Source organism: Mercenaria mercenaria, chromosome 2, assembly GCF_021730395.1.
Source record: "Mercenaria mercenaria strain notata chromosome 2, MADL_Memer_1, whole genome shotgun sequence".
Classification (NCBI taxonomy): Eukaryota; Metazoa; Mollusca; class Bivalvia; order Venerida; family Veneridae; genus Mercenaria; species Mercenaria mercenaria.
This window is the reverse complement of record NC_069362.1, coordinates 7868460-7892322: the sequence shown is the minus strand read 5'-3', so window position 1 is coordinate 7892322 and position 23863 is coordinate 7868460. Positions and strand designations below refer to the sequence as shown.

Genomic DNA, 23863 nt, shown 5'->3' with positions numbered 1-23863 from the left:
TTTCGTACTTGACCTAGATATCATAAAGGTGGACGTTCGACCAATTTTCATGAAGATCTTGTGAAATATATGGCCTCTGAAAGGTCACAAGGTTTTTCTAAATTTTTTGACCTACTGGGCCCAGTTTTTGATGGCACCTGACCCAGTTTCGAACTTGACCTAGAAATCATCAAGATGAACATTCAGACCACTTTCATACAGATCCATGAAAAAATGGCCTTTAGAGAGGTCACAGGTTTTTCTATTATTTGACCTTACTGACCAGTTTTTGAAGGCACGTGACCCAGTTTCGAACTTGACCTAGATATCATCAAGGTGAACGTTCTGACCAACTTTCATGAAGATCTTGTGAAATATATGGCCTCTAGAGAGGTCACAAGGTTTTTCTATTTTTAGACCTACTGACCTAGTTTTTGACCGCACGTGACCCAGTTTCAAACTTGACCTAGATATCATCAAGATAAACATTCTGACCAATTTTCATGAAGATCCATTGAAAATTATGGCCTCTAGAGAGGTCACAAGGTTTTTCTATTTTTAGACCTACTGACATAGTTTTTGACGGTACGTGACCCAGTTTCGAACTTGACCTAGATATCATCAAGATGAACATTCTGACCAACTTTCATAAAGATCCCATGAAAAATGTGACCTCTAGAGTGGTCACAAGCAAAAGTTTACGGACGGACGGACGCACGCACGGACGGACGGACGGACGGACGACGGACACCGCGCGATCACAAAAGCTCACCTTGTCACTTTGTGACAGGTGAGCTAAAAACTGATTACCAAGATTTGTTGTGAACTGGTGACATCTATGCTTTAAAAAGGATTTTCCCTGATCAACCTAAGAAACAGTTTGCAATCTATTGCAACAAACATTTCTGTACCACATGTAAGTTGCAGCAATAAAGATGATTTGTCTGTTTCAGTGTAAGTTCGAAATATCCTTTAGGAAGTGACCATCAGATGCGATGTTGTCTAAAAAGGTTCAGCCAAGAGTGCAAATCTTTAATTCGGTGATCACAAATGACAGATATTTTGATTTCACATCATTGTAAAACAAACAAATTTTCTTTTTATTTCATGTCTTTAAATGAATTTTACTGAAATATACCAGATTTTTACCCATACAAGGTATGCAAAATCATAACATGATGATGTTGATATTGGACATAGGTCAATATTTTTTTATGAGCTTTGAAGATCTGATTTACATTTTAATATGATGGAGTACCAACCTTTATATTTTTGTAGGTATGTATATACTTCTGAAACTTTAATATCATTACAGACGTATATTATGGAAAGTTTATTTATTTTGTTGGGTTTAATGTCGCTATATTATGGAAGGAATTTCCAATTTCTAATAATTCATATTCTTTTGGAGTCAAGACAGTGAAATAAAAAAATATAAAATGATAATTCCAATGTTTGAAAAAGTGAAAGTTTCAAAATGAATATAATCCGCCATAATATTTCAATGCACTTCTGAGAAACACATTATAAAACTTAAGTCAAATAGTTCTACAAAATTGTTACCAACAATATTGCACAGGGAGGGGAACAATCACTCACAAATACGCTTTAATCTCTGAAAAACAAATATGGCAACTTTCTTTATTAGTATATGCACTATATTCTGCATTCTACTTATGACAAATGTTTATCTAACATAAAACGTTTTCTTATCAGAAATGAAATCACCGCTTTGTAGCTTCCATTTAGGCATGAAATAAATGAGTCTGTTTAATACGTCTTAACCTGGTCTTTCAACACAAACCAGTTCAATTCATACCGGAATGAAACTAACTTAAAACAAGATTCGTATCTTAGTTTTTAGTGTTATTTCTTCTCTTACATTGTTTTCATCTATCCAGTTTGTCATAAATCTAACGATAAAATTTCTAAAATGACAAAACTGAACAGTAATTGTTGGAACAGGGACAATTCTTACATCACATCATAAGCTTTTTGTGGGTAATTTCTGGTAAAATGCACACATTTTCTAACCAATGAGATGTATCTAAGCCCAGGCTAATTTAGACACTGTGGCCTCTGGAATACTCTGTTCAATGTAACTTCATAAGAACTAAAAAGGATCACTGTATCATAGGAAATTCAAATTGTTTATGAATATTTCAAATTTCTACCTGTGTGGTTCACCTGACCTTGACTATTTTACCTTTAATATATCTATATCATATAAATAAAAACATAAAACAGGTTTCTGTCCCAACTGAACAAATTTAAGAGAGTACCTTACAAGGTTGCCACAGACCTAGTTTAGTGCAGATTCACCATGCAATTTTAAGCTTTTTTTCTGTTTACAGCTCTATAGCTTCCTCTTATAGGGACCAAATGCCCTCATTTGAACCAATAACGGACAAAACATTCCAGTAGTTTCAGAGAAGAAGATGTTTAAGTAAAAATACTTATACAGGACAGAGAATGATTGACAATGGGTTGACGCCTGACCATCCACCATCCATCGTTTTAATTGCTCATCCTGAACAAAATTCAGGTGAGCTAAAAAGGGCCATAATCTGCATTAATTTCAACCAAGAGTAATCTAGCTAACAACTTCTAAAACAACAAATTACAGTGAATTAAGATTTCTACTTTATAGCTGTTGTATGCAATCATTGAGCACCATTATACATTAGATGACAACAACTGTTTTTTTTACTACCAAACAGATAAATATGAAAATATGTTAGAAAAACTTCCCACATCTCCATAGCAACATGATAGCTGAGTTCCTAAACTACATGTATGTTGACTCTCGTACTGACAAATCAACTTCAAATATCTACATTTCAATTAACACTTCCTAATTGTTTTGAAAAACAATTAGGAACATATTACTTTTCAATTAATTATCAACATGCCTAAAATATTTTGAAAAAGTCGTGCCTCTTTCCCACATGTACCTATGTCAGTTAATGCTGCCATTAAATGTGTTTGTAGTTAATTCCCTTATCTGACTATAAGCTTAACCTTTACCCTGCTAAATTTCTAAAATGGACTGGTCCATCATTCAATTTGGGCAGCAACACTTCATATTCAAAGGGGTGTTCACTGAAAATTTATTGACTGAACAGCAAACAGTGAAGACCATGATCAGCCTGCAAAGGCAAAACCACGTGCAGCCAGTAGGCTAAAGGTTAATAAACAGAAGTCTACATAATGGTTCTGTGATAGATCAAAATCAAGGTCATCAGCCAAGATATGACAGAACACGAATCTATTTCCGGGTCATTATGAAAACACATTAACTGACAATATTATCATATGATCACATTTAAATTTCTCTATCTATATACATGATAATAAAAAACTTACACATCATGAGAAATAAAACACACCACTGAGCTTGTCAATATTAAACTTGTAATGGCTGGTCATTACAGATCTGTCAAATAATGTTCATGCTGATACGATAATGCATTTTTTAAAAATTCATTGCTTACAGACCTGATGATATGTAGCCTTGCTGAAATAGGGAAAATTCTGTGTATCCTCTCAAAAACCCCTTTTTATAATCTAATGGAATGTTGTCGAGGAAATAACAATTAAAGTTTGTACAAATGATCTCACTATGGCATCTGTGATCCTATAGATGAGCAAATGTAGGTTTTCAAGTAAACTTTATAGAGGTATCCTTTAGTTTTTACCTGATTTATTTTGCATAAAAAAGCGTGAATGTTGTCAAATTTTCAACAAAGAGTAAAGGAAGAGAACTGAAGAGGAAGAGGAAGTGTACAACAAATGCAGAAGTTAGAGTTTTACTATAATACAACAACTTCATGTTTCTTTTAGCTTTTGAAACAAAAATGAAACAAGATTCAATTCCCAATTTTTATAGCAGGGCTCAAAAACTCCATTTCTCTTCTTTAAAATATAAGCAGAAATCGGCAAATAGCTAGCAGAACTTGCTGCATGTTTAAACCAAAAAAATACAATGAATTTGCTAAAAATTGAGCAGTGGAAATTCAAAACATTTCAGTGAACAAAACAAGAAGCTTTTTGTCCTGAAGAATGACTTGTATTCAAGAATTTTGTTGAGCCCTGTGTAGTGAACAGATTTTGTGATAAAGCATAATTATGTGAAAGACATTCACAAACTGATTTGCTAGAAGGTTGCCTTTAAGAAGACCTTTGCAAATACAAAGAAGATACCCAATATGTTATCCCAGAAAAAAATGATATGAGCCGCACCATGAGAAACAAACATAGTGCGTTTGTGACCAGCATGGATCCAGACCAGCCTGCGCATCCACGCAGTCTGGTCAGTATCCATGCTGTTCGCTTTCAAAGCCTATCGGAATTAGAGAAACTGTTAGCGAACAGCATCGATCCTGACCAGACTGCGCGGATGCACAGGCTGGTCTGGATCCATGCTGGTCGCAAACGCACTATGTTGGTTTTCTCATGACGTGGCTCAAATGGTAAACAAGTAACTACTTAAATCACAATCTTGTTGTTATTGATGGGTGAAGATGAGGAATTTCTGTTAGGCGTTGATGTGCTGTCTCCTCGAATAGTTTCCACTATTGGTCCTATTGCTTTCCAAACTTTGCATAACTGAAAACACAAATTTTATATCGGTCATAACTATCTCAAATTACATTCAACTCTGGAAAAACTTTAAGCATGATTGACAAATTTATCATACTACAATTTCTTTAAATTGTTTTGTTTGTAATGACTAAAGTTAGACTGATCTTTCTTGAAAGTAAAACATTGTCCTGAACTCTGAGTACCATAATAGAAGGCATAGACATAACATCTAATGTCTTGTTAAAAGTTAATGGTAAAACTTTCAGAAAGGAAATATTGTCGTCATTTAGAGAGGAAATGTGAGCAAGGAAAATTGTTGACAGTATCTTCACATATGCATATATTGAAAAAATGTTTTTGAAATATGCTACATGAAGTGTAATCAATATAACTATCATCTAATCTAGAGCATGTGAAACTCATGCATTTGGTAAAGACAAATGTAATAAACAGTGTATATCTAAATAAATCAAATAGTTCTGCATATAAAAGTTGGTGTGAATTAATTTACAGCCTTCTTACAGATTTCTAAAATTACTTCAGTTTTCTTACATTTTTTAAATTAACACATTTTTTTCTTAGGTGACTATTTGAATAAAATGATTATGGAATTCAAGCTACTAGAAAAACACATTTCTTAATTAGAGATTTGAAGGCACAGCTTCCAGATCAAAAATAATTTAGGATGCAGTATTTGCTTAAAACCTGAATTATATGAAGTAATGTGAATTGCAATGTTTCAATCAATTTGAAACTAGGACGGTGACAATGCATACTATATCCTTAGGTAAATTAGACATGTAAGAGTTGTGACTATCCACTTATCTGAGGCATAACTCTTTCCTACATAATACAATTAATAATTTAACTATTTTCTTATTATTAATGCCATCTACTTGACCATTTTGAAAGGCTATTGAAACCAAGTTTTATAGGCATATACAAGATAAACTGAAGTACTGTGAAATTACTATTATCGATGAGGAACTAACGTTCATAGCTGCGTCAACAGACCAACTTTAAACCTAACTGAAGTAAAATATTTCTCCTCTTTCTGAACTCTTAAATGTTAAATCTAGCAATTCTGGCTTTAAACACATTTTATCCCCCATGAAATAACATTATTTCAAAGAATTGAAAAAAAAATATGCAAGAAACACTTGCAATATATGCATATGCCACTTTAAGTATACTCAACCACAAGATTGATATATGATAAATACATGACTAACTCTGTATACAGGAGTGGTCCTGGATAATTTTTCTTTCTTTGTACAACATAATTATAGTAACATAATCTTTATTTTAATCAAGTGATTTAATAGAGGACAACATTTGCCTCATGTATGCAAACACTAAACTTACCTCCTCGTGTGAAGTAGATTGCACTTCAGCCATAGCTGCCAAAATATCATAAAGAATGTCTAAGTTTGCATGTATTAACTGTGTCTCCATCTGGAGGCAGTGTAAGCTGTAATAATTCCTATTTTCCATATTTGCTATTTGACCTTCTTGCTCTAAAATTTTCTGTTCAAGCTGTTCTACTTGGCCAACCTGGAAAAAAGGGGCATGTTAAATCAGTCATTAAATACGATAGATTTGGTAATTTTTGCATCATTTTTAATTTGTGATCTCCAAAGACACGACTTATTTGTGCTGTTAAGAATTCATATTTTGTAGTTGTTATTCTTTGGGAGATAATACTTCATAATATTCAAAACAGTCTTGTATTTGCATGTCACTCTGATTGCGAATATTAGCGAAATGAAAACTTCACGAATATCACTCAGTCTACAGTACCAAATAAAACAAGACAATCTCTTTAACTACATCTGACAAGATAAAAAACATTAATGAAGGCAACTTGTCCAATAGGTTTCAATAATTACAATGTGACAATCTTAAAAACAAAAACATGATTCGCAATTCAAATGAGGCAAAGTAAATATAATTATTTCTCTTTTGTTTCAGTATATAATCTACAGTAGGCAAATTTAACCTCTGAACTCTGAACTGTAGCTGACATTCTTTTCTTCTTATATTGCCCCATTTTCTGTACAGCTCTCTGGTGATCCTGCAGAACCCCTTTTTCATGTCTATCACAGAGGTCCTGAAAGGAAATAATGAATGGTATAAGCTATAATGTATCACAAAACTACTGAGAAAACTTATTCCGTTAATTTTTTGTCTTTGTTGGGTTTAACATCAAACCAACACTACTATAGGTCATGTAGCAACTTTCCAGCTTTTGATGTTGCAAAAAGACCCAAGGTGCCCATCCATGTAATACTTCATCCTGGGCAGGTACCTGGGTAGAAGCACTGACCATCCTTTAGCCAACTGGATGGATTCCCCGCATGATGAAGCTGACGCCCAAAACGAGGCTTGAGCCCAAATCGTTGAGGGGCAAGTGATTCAAAGTCAGTAACCACTTGACCCTGGAGGCCGCTTTTGTTATGTCCCCCTTCAAAGAAGGAGGGGTATATTGTTTTGCAGATGTCAGTCGATCGGTTGGAATGTAGACCAATACGCTTGGGCCTAGGATCATAAAAGTTGATAGGGAGGTTGATCATCACCAGCAGATGACCCCTACTGATTTTGAGATTAGTATGTCAAAGGTCAAGGTCACAGTGACCCTGAACAGTTAACCGGTTTCCAGATGATAACTCAAGAACTCTTGGGCCTAGGATCATCAAAGATGATAGGGAGATTGGTCATGACCAGCAGATGACCCCTATTGATTTTGCGGTCAGTAGGTCAAAGTTCACAGTCACAGTGACCCGGAACAGTTTAATAAACGGTTTCCGGATGATAACTCAAGAATGCTTGGGCCTAGGATCGTGAAAGTTGATAAGGAGGTTGGTCATCACCAGCAGATGACCCCTATTGATTTTGAGATCAGTAGGTCAAAAGTCAAGGACACATTGACCAGGAACAGTAAAACGGTTTCTGGACGATAGCTCAAGAACACTTGGGTCTAGGATCAGGAAAATTGATGGGGAGGTTGGTCATGACCAGCAGGTGACCCCTATTGAATTTGCGGTCATTAAGTCAAAGTTCAAGGTCACATTGGCCAGAAACAATTAAACGGTTTCCGGACGATAACTCAAGAATGTTTGGGCCAAGGATAATGAAAGTTGATAGAGAGGTTAATCATTACCAGCAGATGACCCCTATTGATTTTGAGGTCGGTAGGTCAAAGGTCAAGGTTACAGTGACCCGGAACAGTTAAACCATTTCCGGTCGATTACTTGAGAATGCTTGGGCCTTGGAACATGAAACTTGATAGGGAGGTTTGTCATGACCAGTAGATGACCCCTATAGATTTTGAGGTCAGTAGGCCAAAGGTCAAGGTCACAATGACCCGGAACAGTTAAACCCTTTCCGGACGATAACTTGAGAATGCTTGAGCCTAGGATCATGAAACTTAATAGGGAGGTTGATTATGACCAGCAGATGACCCCTGTTGAATTTGAGGTCAGTAGGTCAAAGGTCAAGTCACACTGAACCAGAACAGTAGAACTTCTGTTTACAGTGAGCAAACAATTTCTGTTTCTTGTGCAATTACTGAATGTATCAAAGGGGGGCATTTCGTGTTCTACGAGCTCTTGTTAAATCAACGATAATATGAAATCTGCACAAATGAAAACTGATAGTATTTAGACATTTTTCAGAATCTCTATCATATCAGTGCTCTGTAGGTGAACTTGATCTCCATAAATTCCTCTTTGCTTAAACATACTCTATAACTCATGGCATTTAAAATCCTTATAGCAATTCCTGTGAAATTTACTCACCTTATATGAAGTTATTAAATCTAAAAGTAATGACACTTTTTCTACAACGGTTTCTTCTTCTTCAGCTGCCTATAAAAAAAAAGATCAACATCAAAAATGTGCTGTTCTTGAAAGTCATAATGAAACTTTACTCTCATTTTATTACATGCCATAAGCAAACCTCTTTAATGCATTCTACATGAAAGAAAACAGTCTGACCATGTTTGAAAATGTAGCCTCTTAGAGTGTAAACAAGGTTTTTCCTTGATTCTACTATTGACCTAGTTTTTAACCTAAATGACTCAGTTTCAAAACCTACCTAGGCTTTACAAAAATAAACATTCTGGCCAAGTTTCATAAAGACAATTTAGAAGTATGGCCTCTAGAGTATTAACAAGGCTTTAGAAAGATCAGGCAGAAAATTTGGCCTCTAGAGTGTTAACAACATTTAACTATGATTTGACTTGCAGACCTATTTTTTGACCCCAGTTTAAAACTTTATCTAGATTTCAAAGACATTCTGATCAGGCTTCATGAACATTAGGTAAAAAATATGAACTTTGGGGTGTTAAAAATGTGATTCTAAGATCTGACCTTGTTTTGACCCAGATGACTCAGATTCAAATTCATCCAGACAAACACTCTGATCAAGTTTCATTAAGATTAGGTCAAAATTGACAGTTCTAGAATATTAGCAATAAAATTGTGAATGACGCATGACAATGGATACCTTGTGATCACAACATCTCCCCTTAAGCATTTAGTGCTTGGGTGTGCTAAAAAGGCATTAACAGTATATTATGTGGGGAAATATTGTCTAACAATTGAAATGTAAATCAATACAAGATCATTATGATGAATAGAAGACAGAATCTTACCTCCCTAGAAGCTTTGTCTCCTAGGGCAGCATATTCTACTGACAGATGTTTAAATCCCTTTTTAAGATGAGACCATGAATCATTTGAGCCAGTAGCCCAGGAGGATACTGGGGTAGCGTCGTTACTCATTGCACTGAAAAAAATGATCTATAACATAAGGGTCAAATAACAACACACTTTCAGGTATAATACTTTGAAATGGCTTAATTTTGTTTGCATAAAATTTTGATAGAAATAGATAAAAGAACTATGGAGACCAGATACAATCATTTTCAAATTTGAACTACCAGTAGAACTGTCACAGGAGTGACTTACACCCCCACAATATGGTCTTGTCACAGAGGAATGGCAACCATAATTTTTTTAAAAATACTTAGAATAATATAAAACGTAAAAAAAAATTGATACTTAAAAAAAAATTTTTTTTACTTGTCTTTGGAGTACTTCATCCTGGGCTTCCGCGGCACATATAAGTAATACTACTATGTGCCCAGGATGAGGGATGAGGTAAATATAAAAATCTCTAATATTAGAGATACACTAAATAAGAATACAGAAAAGTGTCTTACCAACACATGTTACCACAGAAAAATGTAGTTACTTTTTACATACTTTAGGACTAATAATAAACAAGAGGACCATGATGGTCCTGAATCGCTCACCTCTTCCCACATGACCAAGTTTTGAGTATGACGTTGTTTTTTTCTATTATTTGACATAGTGACCTAGTTTTTGAGCTCATGTGACCCAGTTTTGAACTTGACCTAGATATTATCAAGATAAAACTTCTGACCAATTTTCATGAAGATCCATTGAAAAATATGGTCTCTAGAGAGGTCACAAGGTTTTTCTATTATTTGACCTATGGACCTAGTTTTCGAAGGTACGTGACCCTGTCTTGAACTTTACCTAGATATCATCAAGGTGAAAATTCTCACTAATTTTCATGAAGATCTCATGAAAAATATGGCCTCTAGAGAGGTCACAAGGTTTTTCTATTTTTATACATACTGACCTAGTTTTTGACCGCACATGACCCAGTTTCGAAACTGACCTAGATATCATCAAGGTGAACATTCAGATCAATGTTCATGAAGATCCATTCAAAAATATGGCCTCTAGAGAGGTCAAAAGATTTTAATTATTTTAGACCTACTGACCTAGTTTTTGACCGCAGTTGACCCAGTTTCTAACTTGACCTAGATATCATCAAGATGAACATTCAGACCAACTTTCATACAGATCCCATGAAAAGTATGGCCTCCAGAGAGGTCACAAGGTTTTTTTATTATTTGACCTACTTACCTAGTTTTTTAAGGCACATGACCCAGTTTCAAACTTGACCTAGATATCATCAAGGTGAACATTCTGACCAATTTTCATGAAGATCCATTCAAAGGTTTGGCCTCTAGAGAGGTCACAATGTTTTTTCATTATTTGACCTACTGACCTACTTTTTGAGGGCACGTGACCCACTTTCGAACTTGACCTATATATCATCAAGATGAACATTCAGACCAACTTTCATACAGATCTCATAAAAAATATGGCCTCTAGAGAGGTCACAACGTTTTTTCATTATTTGACCTACTGACCTACTTTTTGAAGGCACGTGACCCACTTTCAAACTTGACCTAGATATCATCCAGATGAACATTCAGACCAACTTTCATACAGATCCCATGAAAAATATGGCCTCTAGAGAGGTCACAAGGTTTTTTTTATTATTTGACCTACTGACCTACTTTTTGAAGGCACGTGACTCACTTTTGAACTTGACCTAGACATCATCAAGGTGAACATTCTGACCAATTTTCATGAAGATCTCATGAAATAATGGCCTCTAGAGAGGTCACAAGGTTTTTCTATTTTTAGATCTACTGACCTAGTTTTTGACCGCACGTGACCCAGTTTCGAACTAGACCTAGATATCATCAAGATGAACATTCAGACCAAGTTTCATACAGATCCCATGAAAAATATGGCCTTTAGAGAGGTCACAAGGTTTTTCTATTATCTGACCTAGTTTTTGATGGCACTTGACCCACTTTCGAACTTGACCTAGATATCATCAAGGTGAACGTTCTGATCAACTTTCATGAAGATCTTATGAACTATATGGCCTCTAGAGAGGTCACAAGGTTTTTCTATTTTTAGACCTACTGACCTAGTTTTTGACGGCACGTGACCCAGTTTCGAACCTGACCTAGATATCATCAAGGTGAACATTCTGACCAATTTTCATGAAGATCTTGTGAAATATATGGCCTCTAGAGAGGCCACAAGGTTTTTCTATTTTTAGACCTACTGACCAAGTTTTTGATGGCATGTGACCCAGTTTCGAACTTGACCTAGATATCATCAAGATGAACATTCTGACCAACTTTCATAAAGATCCCATGAAAAATGTGACCTCTAGAGTGGTCACAAGCAAAAGTTTACGGACGGACGCACGCACACACGCACGGACGGACGGACGACGGACACCGCGCGATCACAAAAGCTCACCTTGTCACTTTGTGACAGGTGAGCTAAAAAGGTTAGAAAAATACCTAAAATATTGAAAATCTAAAAATAGAATTTCTAAAAATAGACTAATTCTTGTAATTTAAGGGGAAGTAACTTGGTATAAAAGTTAAAAAAAGGTTACTTCCCTTTGGCTCTAAGCCAATCAGAATGATATATAGTGAAAATGCATTAAAATTTACCTAAAATTCTAAGTAAATGGGGCATAATTCATGAAAATTTGGTGTCAGAGTTATGCACCTTGTGTCACATGATGTGGGTGATAAGGTGGAACATCTATTTTAAGTTTGAATCAAATCCATTTAGAAATAACTGAGATATTAAAATAGTGAAAGTGCATCAAAATTAACCTTAAATACTTAGTAAAAGGGGGCATTATTCATGAAAAATTGGTGTCAAAGTTATGCACCTTGTGTCACATGATGCGGGTGATAAGGTGGAACTTCTATTTTAAGTTTGAATCAAATCCATTTAGTAATACGGTAACTGAGATAATAGATATCACGATGCGATTTGATGCAACATGATGCGACAAAAATGACTCCTATATAGCCCCCCTAAAACATGTTTGGTGGGAGTATAAATACCTAGCAGATATAATAAGAAACAAGAGGGCCAAGATGGCCCTAGGCCTCTCACCTGAGATTGGACCAAAAATGTGGCCTCTTGAGTTTAAACAAGCATTTTCTTTGATTTGACCTTGTGACCTTGTTTTTAACCCCACACGTACTTGTTCAAGATTTCATGAAAACAAACATTCTGACAATGTTTCGAGAAGATTGGAGCAAAAAAGTGGCATATAGAGTGTATAAAAGCTTTTCCTTTGATTTGACCTAGTGACCTAGTTTTTCATCCCACATGATCCAGATTTGAAATAATCCATGACTTCATGATAACAAACATTCTGACCAAGTTTTTTGAAGGTAGAATAAAAATGTGGCCCCTATAGTGTAAAAAAGCTTATTCTTTAATTTGACCTGATGACCTAGTTTTTGACCTCACATGACCAAGATAAACAAGAGCACCGCCTTGCGGGTGCTGACGCTCATCTGATTTTTTTTGTGTAATAGAAATATTGTCCTACCCATGACTTTCTAAGTCTAAAAAGGGCCATCATTCTTGCAAAAAGCAGGATAGAGTTATGTTTCTTGATGTTCAGTGTCCACTTATGATGGTGAAAAACTGTTGCAAGTTTTAAAGCAATAGCTTTGATAGTTTATGAGGAAAGTTTACTTAAACATAATATTCAACCAAGAAAATGATTTTCTAAGTCCAAAAGGGGCAATAATTATTGCAAAAAACAGGATGGAGTTATGCTGCTTGCTGTACAGGGTCAGCTTATGATGGTGAACAAGTGTTGCAAGTTTCAAAGCAATAGCTTTGATAGTTTAAGAGAAAAAGTTGACCTAAACATAAAACTTAACCAAGAAATCTGATATTTTCTAAGTCCAAAAGGGGCCATAAATCTTGCAAAAAGCAGGATGGAGTTGTGTTTCTTGCTGTACAGGGTCAACTTATGATGGTGAACAAGTGTTGCAAGTTTTAAAGCAATAGCTTTGATAGTTTAGGATAAAAGCTGACCTAAACATAAAGTTTAACCAAGAAAACTGATTTTCTAAGTCCAAAAGGGGCAATAAATCTTGCAAAAAGCAAGATCGAGTTATGTTTCTTGATGTACAGGGTCTGCTTATGATGGTGAACAAGTATTCCAAGTTTCAAAGCAATAGCTTTGATAGTTTAGGAGAAAAGTTGACCTAAACATAAAACTTAACCAAGAAATCTGATATTTTCTAAGTACAAAAGGGGCCATAAATCTTGCAAAAAGCAAGATGGAGTTATGTTTCTTGCTATACAGGGTCAGCTTATGATGGTGAACAAGTTTTCCAAGTTTCAAAGCAATAGCTTTGATAGTTTAGGAGAAAAGCTGACCTAAACATAAAACTTAACCAGACAACGCCGACGCCGACGCCGACAACCGCTCAAGTGATGACAATAACTCATCATTTTTTTTCAAAAAATCAGATGAGCTAAAAATAATACGAGATTTCATGCAGACAGATATTCTGACCAAGTTTCATGCACATCAAATGAAAAATGCACCCCTATTGCATACGCAAGGTTTTTCTTTGATTTTAATAGGCGACCTAGCTTTTGACCCCAGATGAACCAGATTCGAACTTGGGCTAAAGATCATCAAGATAAACATTTTGACCAAGTTTCAAGAAGGTATGGTTATAAATTTGGCCTCTAGAGTGTTATCAAGCTTTTCCTTTGATTTGACCAGATGACCTAGCTTCTGACCCCACATGACCCAGATTCGAACTTGACCTATAGGTCACTAAGACAAACATGCTGACCAATTCTCATTAGTTTCAAACTTACTCTGTGGACTCTAGAGTGTTAACAAGATTTTCCGTTGATCTGGCCTTGTGACCTAGTTTTTGACCCCACATGTCCCAGTTTCTAACTTGACTTAGAGATCATCAAGACAAACATTCTGACCAAGTTTCATAAAGAGTTATAACTATGGCCTCTAGTGTTTAAAAGCTTTTCCTTTGATTTGAGCAGATGACCTAGTTTTTGACCCCTAATGACCCAGATTCGAACTTTTTTTTGACCTAGAGGTATTCAAGACAAACACTCTGACAAATTCTTATGAGTTGCGAACTAAAATTGTGGTCTCTAAGAGTGTTAACAAGATTTTCCTTTGATCTGGCCTTGTGACCTAACTTTTGACCCCACAAGACCCAGTTTCAAACTTGACTTAGAGATCATCGAGACAAACATTCTTACTAAGTTTAAAAAAACTGAGTCACAACTGTGGCGTCTAGAGTGTTCACAAGCTTTTCCTTTCATTTGACCAGGTGATCTAGTTTTTGACCCCACATGACCCAGATTCAAACTTGACCTAGAGATCATCAAGACAAACATTCTGACCAAGTTTCATAAAGATTGGGTCACAACTGTGGCCTCTAGAGTGTTCACAAGCTTTTCCTTTGATCTAGCCTACTGAACTAGTTTCCGACCCCACATGACCCAGTTTCGAATCTGACCTAAGATCATCAAGACAAACATTCTGACCAAGTTTCATAAAGATTGGGTCACATCTATGGCCTCTAGAGTGTCCACAAGACAAATGTTGACGGATGACACGCAACTGACGATGCACGCCAACACGCACGTCAATGACCGGTCATAAAAGCTCACCTTGAGCACTTCGTGCTCAGGTGAGCTAAAAAGCAAGCTAAATACAGGCAGCAATTACACTAGCAGCAAAAACAAGTCTTTAAGTGATAAAATTAATCTAAAATATACTGGTGTAAGAGACACCATGCACATTTTTTCACTCAAATATTCTATCGTTAGATATTAACTTGAAATGTAGAAAATTCTAATCAAATGTATTTAACCAGCCTTGAATATTAAAGCTTCATTCACAATTAAATCAAAATTTAAACAGTCATTTGTTTTTAAAAAAACATCTAGCTTTTTAGTGCCATACAAAATCAGGTTTTGACGTACTATCTATTCATTAAAGAGTGTCCTACGTATTTTAACCAAACAAGCAGTACTGTTTATACACAGAAATATGTCTTTAAAGTGTTCAGAATCAAGACTGAATACCTTAGTTCCCTGCCAAATTGTAACATATCACTTGCATAACCAGTCGCACGTAGTACCATTCTCTCTGTGATATCTTTTAACTTTGATAAACTATTGTATAACATTTTTATGTGATCTTTGCTATTGCTTATCTGTGTTTGAGTATCCATGGGAACCAATTCCTGAAAAGTATTAGTTCAGTAAAATAAAACTGCAAGAAACAGCATTGAATCCGCGATTTTGCTCGTCTGTGAAAGTAGTAAACACATGTTTAAATAATTATGTTGTAACATTTGTATTCAAATGCTTATTCAATGAGATGTACCAAACAATTGAATTTATAAACTCGGTTTACAGTATGCAAAAGATTTTAGTTTTTATAAAGTTTTCTGCATCATTTCTGCAATTTTTCAGGGAAATAGTAATTCAGTAATAGAAACAACAATGGTAATAAAGATACAAAATGGACAAAAGATCCTGCCCAATTGAACTTAAAACATTGACTTGACTTACTCAAAATTCATAAAATGGTGGAATACACGGCAAAACACTGGAACATAATAACTTTATTTAAAATCAATCTAGTTCTAAGCCACATTAGCCCATCATCAGGGATATATCATTACTGAAAGATGTATTTTGTCTCATTTTGGCAACTTTTTGTGCCAATTTGTTTGAAAATCCTTTAAAACAGTAAAAGGATACAAAGCAGATATGATTTTTTGGAGACAGATAGGTAGATAAATGGATGGATGGATGGATGGACGGACGGACGGACGGACAGACACAGACAGACAGACAGACAAGAAACAATGTTTCCCTTGAACATTTGGTGAGACATGTTTCAAGAAGCTATATTCTATATGACTTGCTCTAGCATACAAACCTCTCTAATGTGACAGACATTTCTGACACAACTTGTTGTCAAGTTAGACAAGTGCTAATGCACTCTGAATAACTAAAGTCGCAACACCATGAAAAAAACCCTAAACACTGCTTAAACTATGGAAATAACATCTCACACACATTTAGATCAGTCATCCTGCTGATTAATCTTGGTAATCATAGCAACAGGTTTCATTAACAAAGTGTGATTTTGTTTGGCTTACAAGGCAGCATTGCCTAACAGTCTTGACAATTAAGACTAGAAAACCTTAAAAACAAGAATGTATCAACATTGTACTGCAACAAATGCAACCAAAATATTCTTGATGGAATAACAATATGAAATCTGAAAAGGGGCTAACTCAAAACTGAAACTCCTGATAACATATCCATATCAACTTTATCTTGACAATTAAGAATGTTAATTAGGATGGAAACTTTATGAACAGCTGAGGACTAAGGTAATCCAGGGAATAAAGTGGGCTTAAATCAGAGAAACTCCAAAAAATATGCACATGTGCACTTGATGATAAACTGGATCGAGGACTGAGTCAACAAAATACAAAATGAATGTAGTTGTAATAGTGTAAAGATTCAAAACAAGACCAAAATATTTGAAGCTCTTCCATCTAACACCACCATCTAACACCACCATCTAACACTACCATCTAACACTAGCATCTAACACTAGCATCTAACACTAGCATCTAACACTAGCATCTAACACTAGCATCTAACACTACAATCTAACACTACAATCTAACACTAGCATCTAACACTAGCATCTAACACTAGCATCTAACACTACCATCTAACACTATCATCTAACACTAGCATCTAACACTAGCATCTAACACTAGCATCTAACACTACCATCTAACACTACCATCTAACACTACCATCTAACACTAGCATCTAACACTAGCATCTAACACTAGCATCTAACACTACCATCTAACACTAGCATCTAACACTACCATCTAACACTAGCTTACAAACAAAAGCTGTAACAAGATAAAAGGTAAGGGTAGATTTAAATATTTTAATCTAAACACTTTAAGTTGAAAAAGGGGCATTACTTTGCTAAAATGTAAGCCAGAGTTATGAAACTTGCTAAATGAGGTCTTATGATCATGATGCAAAAGAAATGTTAAGAGTCTGAAACTACCTGGTCATTGACAAGTAAGTCCTGAGAAAAATGCTAACATGCAAAACTTAAGCAAAATGTTAAAATGGGTATAGTTCTGACAAAACAAGGCAGTCTGAAAGACAGCTAAATCCCCCGCCACTGCTATGGATAGTGAAAGGGTAAACCTTTGATTTTAGCTGTGACCTTGACCTTGAACTGACATGGCTGACTCATGAATTCTGCACAACGCCTTGATGAGGTGATCATTTGACCAAAGTTTCATGAAAATCCTTCAAGGGGTTTAGGAGATACAGAGCTGAAACTTTTGACCTTCAGTTGTGACCTTGACCTTCAGTTGACATGGCTGACTCATGAGTTTTTGATGAGGTGATCATTTGACCAAAGTTTGATGAAAATCCTTCAAGGGGTTTAGGAGATACAGAGTGGACACCAAATGGAGGCTCAAACCTTCGACCCTTAGTTGTGACCTTGACCTTGAGCTGGCATGGTTGACTCATAATTTCTGCATATCGTTCTGATGAGGTAATCATTTGACCAAAGTTTTATAAAATTCCATCAAGGGGTTTAGGAGATATAGAGCGGACACGAAATGGAAGGCTCAAACATTTGACCTTCAGTTGTGACCTTGACCTTGAGCTGACATGACTGACTCATAAGTTCTGCACATCGCCTTGATGAGGTGATCGTTTGACCCAAGTTTGATGAAAATCCTTCAAGGGGTTTAGGAAAGCGGACACAAAATGGAAGGCTCAAACCTTAGACCCTAAGCTGTGACCTTGACCTTGAGCCAGCATGACTGACTCATGGGTTCTGCACATCCTCTTGATGAGGTGACCATTTGACCCAAGTTTTATAAAATTCCTTCAAGGGGTTTAAGAGATATAGAACAGACACAAAATGGAAGGCTCAAACCTTTGACCTTGAGTTGTGACCTTGAGCTGGCATGGCTGACTCATGGGTTCTGCACATCGTCTTGATGAGGTGATCATTTGACCCAAGTTTTATAAAATTCCTTCAAGGGGTTTAGGAGATATAGAGCGGACACAAAATGGCAGGCTCAAACCTTCGACCTTGAGTTGTGACCTTGACCTTAAACCGACAAGGCTGACTCATGAGTTCTGCACATCGTCTTGATGAGGTGATTATTTGACCCAAGTTTCATGAAAATCCTTCAAGGGGTTTAGGAGATACAGACCGGACACGATTTTGTTACGGACGGAAGGACAGACATGCGGACAGACGGACGGACAGACGGACGCAGACCATTCCTATAATCCCTCCGCCACGGCGGGGCATTAATAAATATAATCTGACATATAAGTCCCAAAAATATGTATATGCCCACATCATGCAGATGATGTATACAAAGTTAGACAGACAAAATGAAAAGACTAATTGACAGACAGACAGTTCAAACAATATGATTCCTTTCTGGTCTTAAAAGCGTGGCCGTAAAAATCTTGGCAAAATAATGTTTTCTCAACTCTTACCTTTGCTCTGCTTGCTAAGTTACTGGTCATAAATTCATCTGGTATACCCCTGAATGTCTCTCGTATTTTATGCTGCACATCCTGGAATTAAGATATTACAACTCTTAAAGCTTGAATTGCTTTCTGCCATGGAATAAAGCTTACTTGATCTAAATGTAATGTTCATTATCTTTTGTATTTTGAAACCAGCTGGTCATGGGTTAGGGTGTTGTAGTGATAAATCATTACATAGCATTTTCCTTGTAAAATTGTGTTGTTATAATAGGATGGTATACATTGTATTGGTACACTTTTTCAGTAACTTACAACAGAAGTTATGATCACATCACAAATTTCAGGGCTACCTCACTAATTTCCACTTATCCTATGCCTGAAGGATGTTTCCATATGTTTCAGAATTTTGAAAGTGTATCCAGATCCATGGCCCACTGTGGCCGAGCGGTTAAGGTTGCTGACTCTGAATCACCAACCCACCACCACAAAAAAGGTATATAGAGTGAGTAATTTTGACATACATGTATGCTTAAAAGTTTTATTGATTCTATGGTTAGCAGTCTCATAAGCATTGTTAAGAAGTCACAACCTGTGAGTGTTTGGGTTTTAGGACTCAGTGTGACAATGCAAATATTCACAAACATTTTGAATTCCATATTTGATTTGGTGTTTTTCATGAAAATTCGCCAAAATAAAATGAGCCGTGCCATGTGAAAATCAACATAGTGGGTTTGCGACCAGCATGGATCCAGACCAGCCTGCGCATCCGCGCAGTCTGGTCAGGATCCATGCTGTTCGCTAATGGTTTCTCTAATTGCAGTAGGCTTTAAAAGCGAACAGCATGGATCCTGACCAGACTGCGCGGATGCGCAGGCTGGTCTGGATCCATGCTGGTCGCACACCCACTATGCTTGTTTTCTCATGGCACGGCTCAAATCATTTCAAATATTATACAATTTACAGAGTAAAAAAACCCCCTCCCATTTAGCTCAATAGGGAGAGGGCAGATTTATGGTTTGCATGGTCTTCAGTTCGATCCCCAGGCAAGGTACATGTTCTACATGACAATTTGATAAAAGATATTGTGTCTGAAATCATTTGTCCTCTGATTAGTGTGGGTAAGTTGGCAGTTACTTGCAGAGAACAGATTTATAATAGTACAGAATCCAGGAACACTGGTTAGGTTAACTGCCAACTGTTAAATAACTGAAATACTGTTGAAAAATCAAACAAACAGTATAAAATAGATCTGAAACTCTCAAAAGAATTGGGAAAGAGTGAAATCTCGTGAAATCTCGTAATAACAAAATATTTATTTACTGAAGAAAACGCTTTCTCCATTCTTTACTTATAATAAGTGTCTAGGCTTTCAATCAATGTATCAGGGGGATACAAGTTTTTACAAGAATACAGTCATTTATAATTCTGCTGGTTATTGTTTATTTGCTCGAGCTTCAGACACATTATGAAAGACTTACAGAACCACTGAATGAGAGAAAGAACTGGACTAGTTTGTCATCGTGCATCTGTGGGTGTCTCGCTATAAGGTTCAAATACCGCCTTAATGATTTTCTCCTCTGTTCTATAAATTCTCTGTTGGCTGAAATATACATCATTCAGTAAAACATCAAAAATGGAAGAACATTTTTTAACAAGTCAAACTCATTCTGCAATGTTGATTTTCATTTTGCCTGAACATCATGCTTAAAAACTTCTATACTATCAAACTAGTGCAACATGCCACCTTCTTATGAATACCACCTGTTTATAAAGACTACTATTTCCTCTTCCTAATTAACCCTTATCATGCTAGACAGGACTGATTCTGCCTTTGCGACCAGTGTAGATCATGATCAGCCTGCACATCCATGCAGTCTATCCAAAATCTGCACTTCCGCTATTTAGTTAGTATCTTTGTGGTTAGCACCCCTTTTAACAGCTAATGGTACTGTCCAAATTGGAAGATGGACAAGTTCATTCTAGAAATTTAGCATGGTAAGGGTTAACCACAGACAGTGTAAAATTATCTGTGTTGTGAGACTAGCTGTCAACAAAGACCACTTTTTCATTTCACAAGGGTTGTCGTTACAGACAGGTTTGAAGGAAAACAATCATCAACTTAGTTTACAGTCAGAAGTACTGTCAACTCAGTGTTGCTTCATTCTCTTGATTCTTTGGGATCATGGAGTTCATCAATCCTATAATTATTCATCTCTCAGATATACATATAGGAACCTTATGTAACCTTCACAGCTTGAGTCATCCCTTCTATGATAACTGTTGACCACAGCATGGGTACATATAAATGTCCTCGGTAACCATGTAGTGAAGAAGTTATACAATAATCTGAAAACTATTGAGTCAGACCTTCCTTATTATTATATAAATATCACTCGAAGGTGATTGCTGTTGTTTTGAACCCATATCCGCACCTTCAACCAGAGAAAAATTCTTATTATATCCTCGCATAATGTGTTCTCGACAAACTTGTATTCTCATAATTATATTATAAGATTTTTTCACTGGTTGAAGTTGCAGATTGAAATATCTGTCTCAAGGGTAGCTGACCTGGCAGTAACGAGGCTCTGCCAAGTTACTGCAAAAACAGTTACTTAAGAGTCTGATATTTTGATCAGCACCTTCTCATGGTGATAAAGGCCATTATTTTCTCTTCCTGTTGAGGGACTACCTGTGAACAAAGATCACTTTTTTTTCATTTCCTAATGGTTGTCTTTACAGAGAAGTTTGCCTACGTATGAATGAAAATAATCATCATCTCAGTTTACAGTCAAATGTGTTGTTTTATTTTCTCTGTTGTTTCAAGGCTTAATCTAGGCTTAGACTTTAGGGAGAAGTCACTTCTCCCTCAGCCTAGATAGGGGAGAACAGTAAAGGTTTTAGGGAGAATGAGTGGAGAGATTTTAGGGGAAGTGGAGAGATTTTAGTGCCACAACATGCAAGTCAAAATAAAATAAAATAAAACAACTAAATAAACTGTTTTTTTACATAATTTCCTGTCTTTGTTTTAGTCTATTTATTTAAAGTAAATAACAAATTCATTGATTATGAAAATGTAAATGTGAATCTATTTTCTTATTCTTGTGAATCTAATGTACAATGTATATTTTTCAGTCTGGCCTAATCAGTGCCCAAACCAAAATGAATAAGATTTACAAAAAAAGTACATTTCATATTCTAAAATTGGCTCAGAAAAAAAGAAACCAAGACTTAAGTGCTAATTGCACTAAAACTTAAACCAAGAAAGCCCACAAAAGCATTGCACTGTCTTTTCTAATATTAAATGTGTATAGCACTGCCCTGAATTAAATACATCAACATGTCAACTGCAATGAAACCAAATGTTCCTTTCATTCCTCTACAGTTGGCATGAATTAAAAGAAAAAGTTGTCCAATTTCTGTTGTAGGTGTCACAGAAAGTGTCGGTATAATGTTTTACAGCATTTTTTGAAAATACCAGAAAAAATTATGTGGATTTAATGAAATTGTGCCAGATAAGATACTTTTTGAAAAGGTCAAAAGAGAATGTATGTATATGTTAATGTTATATAAAGCCCTATTGCTTACTACATCAAACAATCAGTTAATAAACAAGTGTCAAGATATAATCACCTTCACACTTCTCTAGAAAATTTCACATATATCTGAAGTAAGCTGAGCTTAAATTATTCCATTGTGTATTAGAATTAGAAGTGTCAACAGGCTGATAATGGGTAATTAGGAAAATGTGGATAAAAAAAATCAGGTGACTTGAATTTCCATTTGATGTTTGATTATAGAGCAAAATAGGGAGCTCCAAAGTGACTATCTTGCACTAGTCGCCCGCTAGCTCAAGCCCTGTAGACTTTGGGGTCGTGGAGTTCACAAATCTGATAATACACCTTTCAGATATACATGTAGGATCCTTATGTAACCTGCAAAAGCTTGAATCATCCCTTCTATAACTGCTGACCACCGCATGGGTACTTATAAATGCCATCTGTAACCAAACAACCTCCACATGTATAGAATAAATTATATAATAATCTGAAACAAGAGGGCCTGAGTTTAGTTGCTTGCTTGAACAAATTTCTTTGCCAAAGCTTAAAAAACAAAAAACTAGGTCAGTAGGTCACGGTAAAATTATTCAAGATAACAACTGATATCTGTTAAATAAGACAAACAATCTGATTAAATTTCATGAATCTCTTGTGTAAAATGCAGCCCCTATTGTATACACAAGATTTTTCTTTGATTTGACCTAGTGAGCTAGTTTTTGACCTCAGTTGACCTATAATCGAAATTCACCTAGACTTCATCGTGGCAATAATCCTGATTAAATTTCATGAATATCCAGTGAAAAATGTAGCCCCTATTGCACACATTAAGTTTTTCTTTGATGTGACTGAGTGACCTAGTTTTTGACAACAGATGACTCATATTCAAACCTGACCTAGACTTAATCAAGAAGATCGTTTCTATCAAATTTCAAGAATATCCAGTGTAAATTGCAGCCCCTATTGCACACACACAGTTTTTCTTTGATTTGACCAGGTGACCTACATTTTGACCACAGATTACCCATTTTGAACTTAACTTAGCTTTCATCAAGACAAACATTCTGATCAAATTCCACAAATATTCAGTGAAAAATGCAGTCCCTATTGCATACAAATGGTTTTGCTTTTATTCGACCAGGTGACCTAGTTTTTGATGACCCATATCTGATTAGACCTAGACTTCATCAAGACAAACATCTGATCAAATTTCATGAATATCAAGTGAAAAATGCAGCTCCTATTGCATACACATGGTTTTTCTTTGATTTGACCTTGTGACCTAGTTTTTGACCCCAGATGACCCATATTCAAACCTGACCTAGACTTCATCAAGACAAACATTCTGATGAAATTTCATGAAGATCCAATTAAAATGCAGCTCCTATTGCATACACGTTTTTTCTTTGATTTGACCTTGTGACCTAGTTTTTGACCCCAGATG

General features: G+C 35.9%; 1 protein-coding gene across 1 annotated transcript in view; it reads right to left on the bottom strand.

The window, feature by feature from the left end:
- Nucleotides 1–272: 272 nt before the first annotated feature.
- LOC123563118 (sorting nexin-8-like) overlaps nt 273–23863 on the bottom strand; it is a 49843-nt gene continuing 26252 nt past the window's right edge. The window contains exons 6-13 of the mRNA XM_045355716.2: nt 20344–20465; nt 18872–18952; nt 15368–15528; nt 9218–9350; nt 8361–8429; nt 6563–6673; nt 5929–6117; nt 273–4587 (exon numbers count right to left, since the gene is read on the bottom strand). Of these exons, the coding sequence (XP_045211651.1) occupies nt 4468–4587; nt 5929–6117; nt 6563–6673; nt 8361–8429; nt 9218–9350; nt 15368–15528; nt 18872–18952; nt 20344–20465 (986 nt within the window). The 3' untranslated portion in view covers nt 273–4467. The remainder of the gene's footprint in view (nt 4588–5928; nt 6118–6562; nt 6674–8360; nt 8430–9217; nt 9351–15367; nt 15529–18871; nt 18953–20343; nt 20466–23863) is intronic.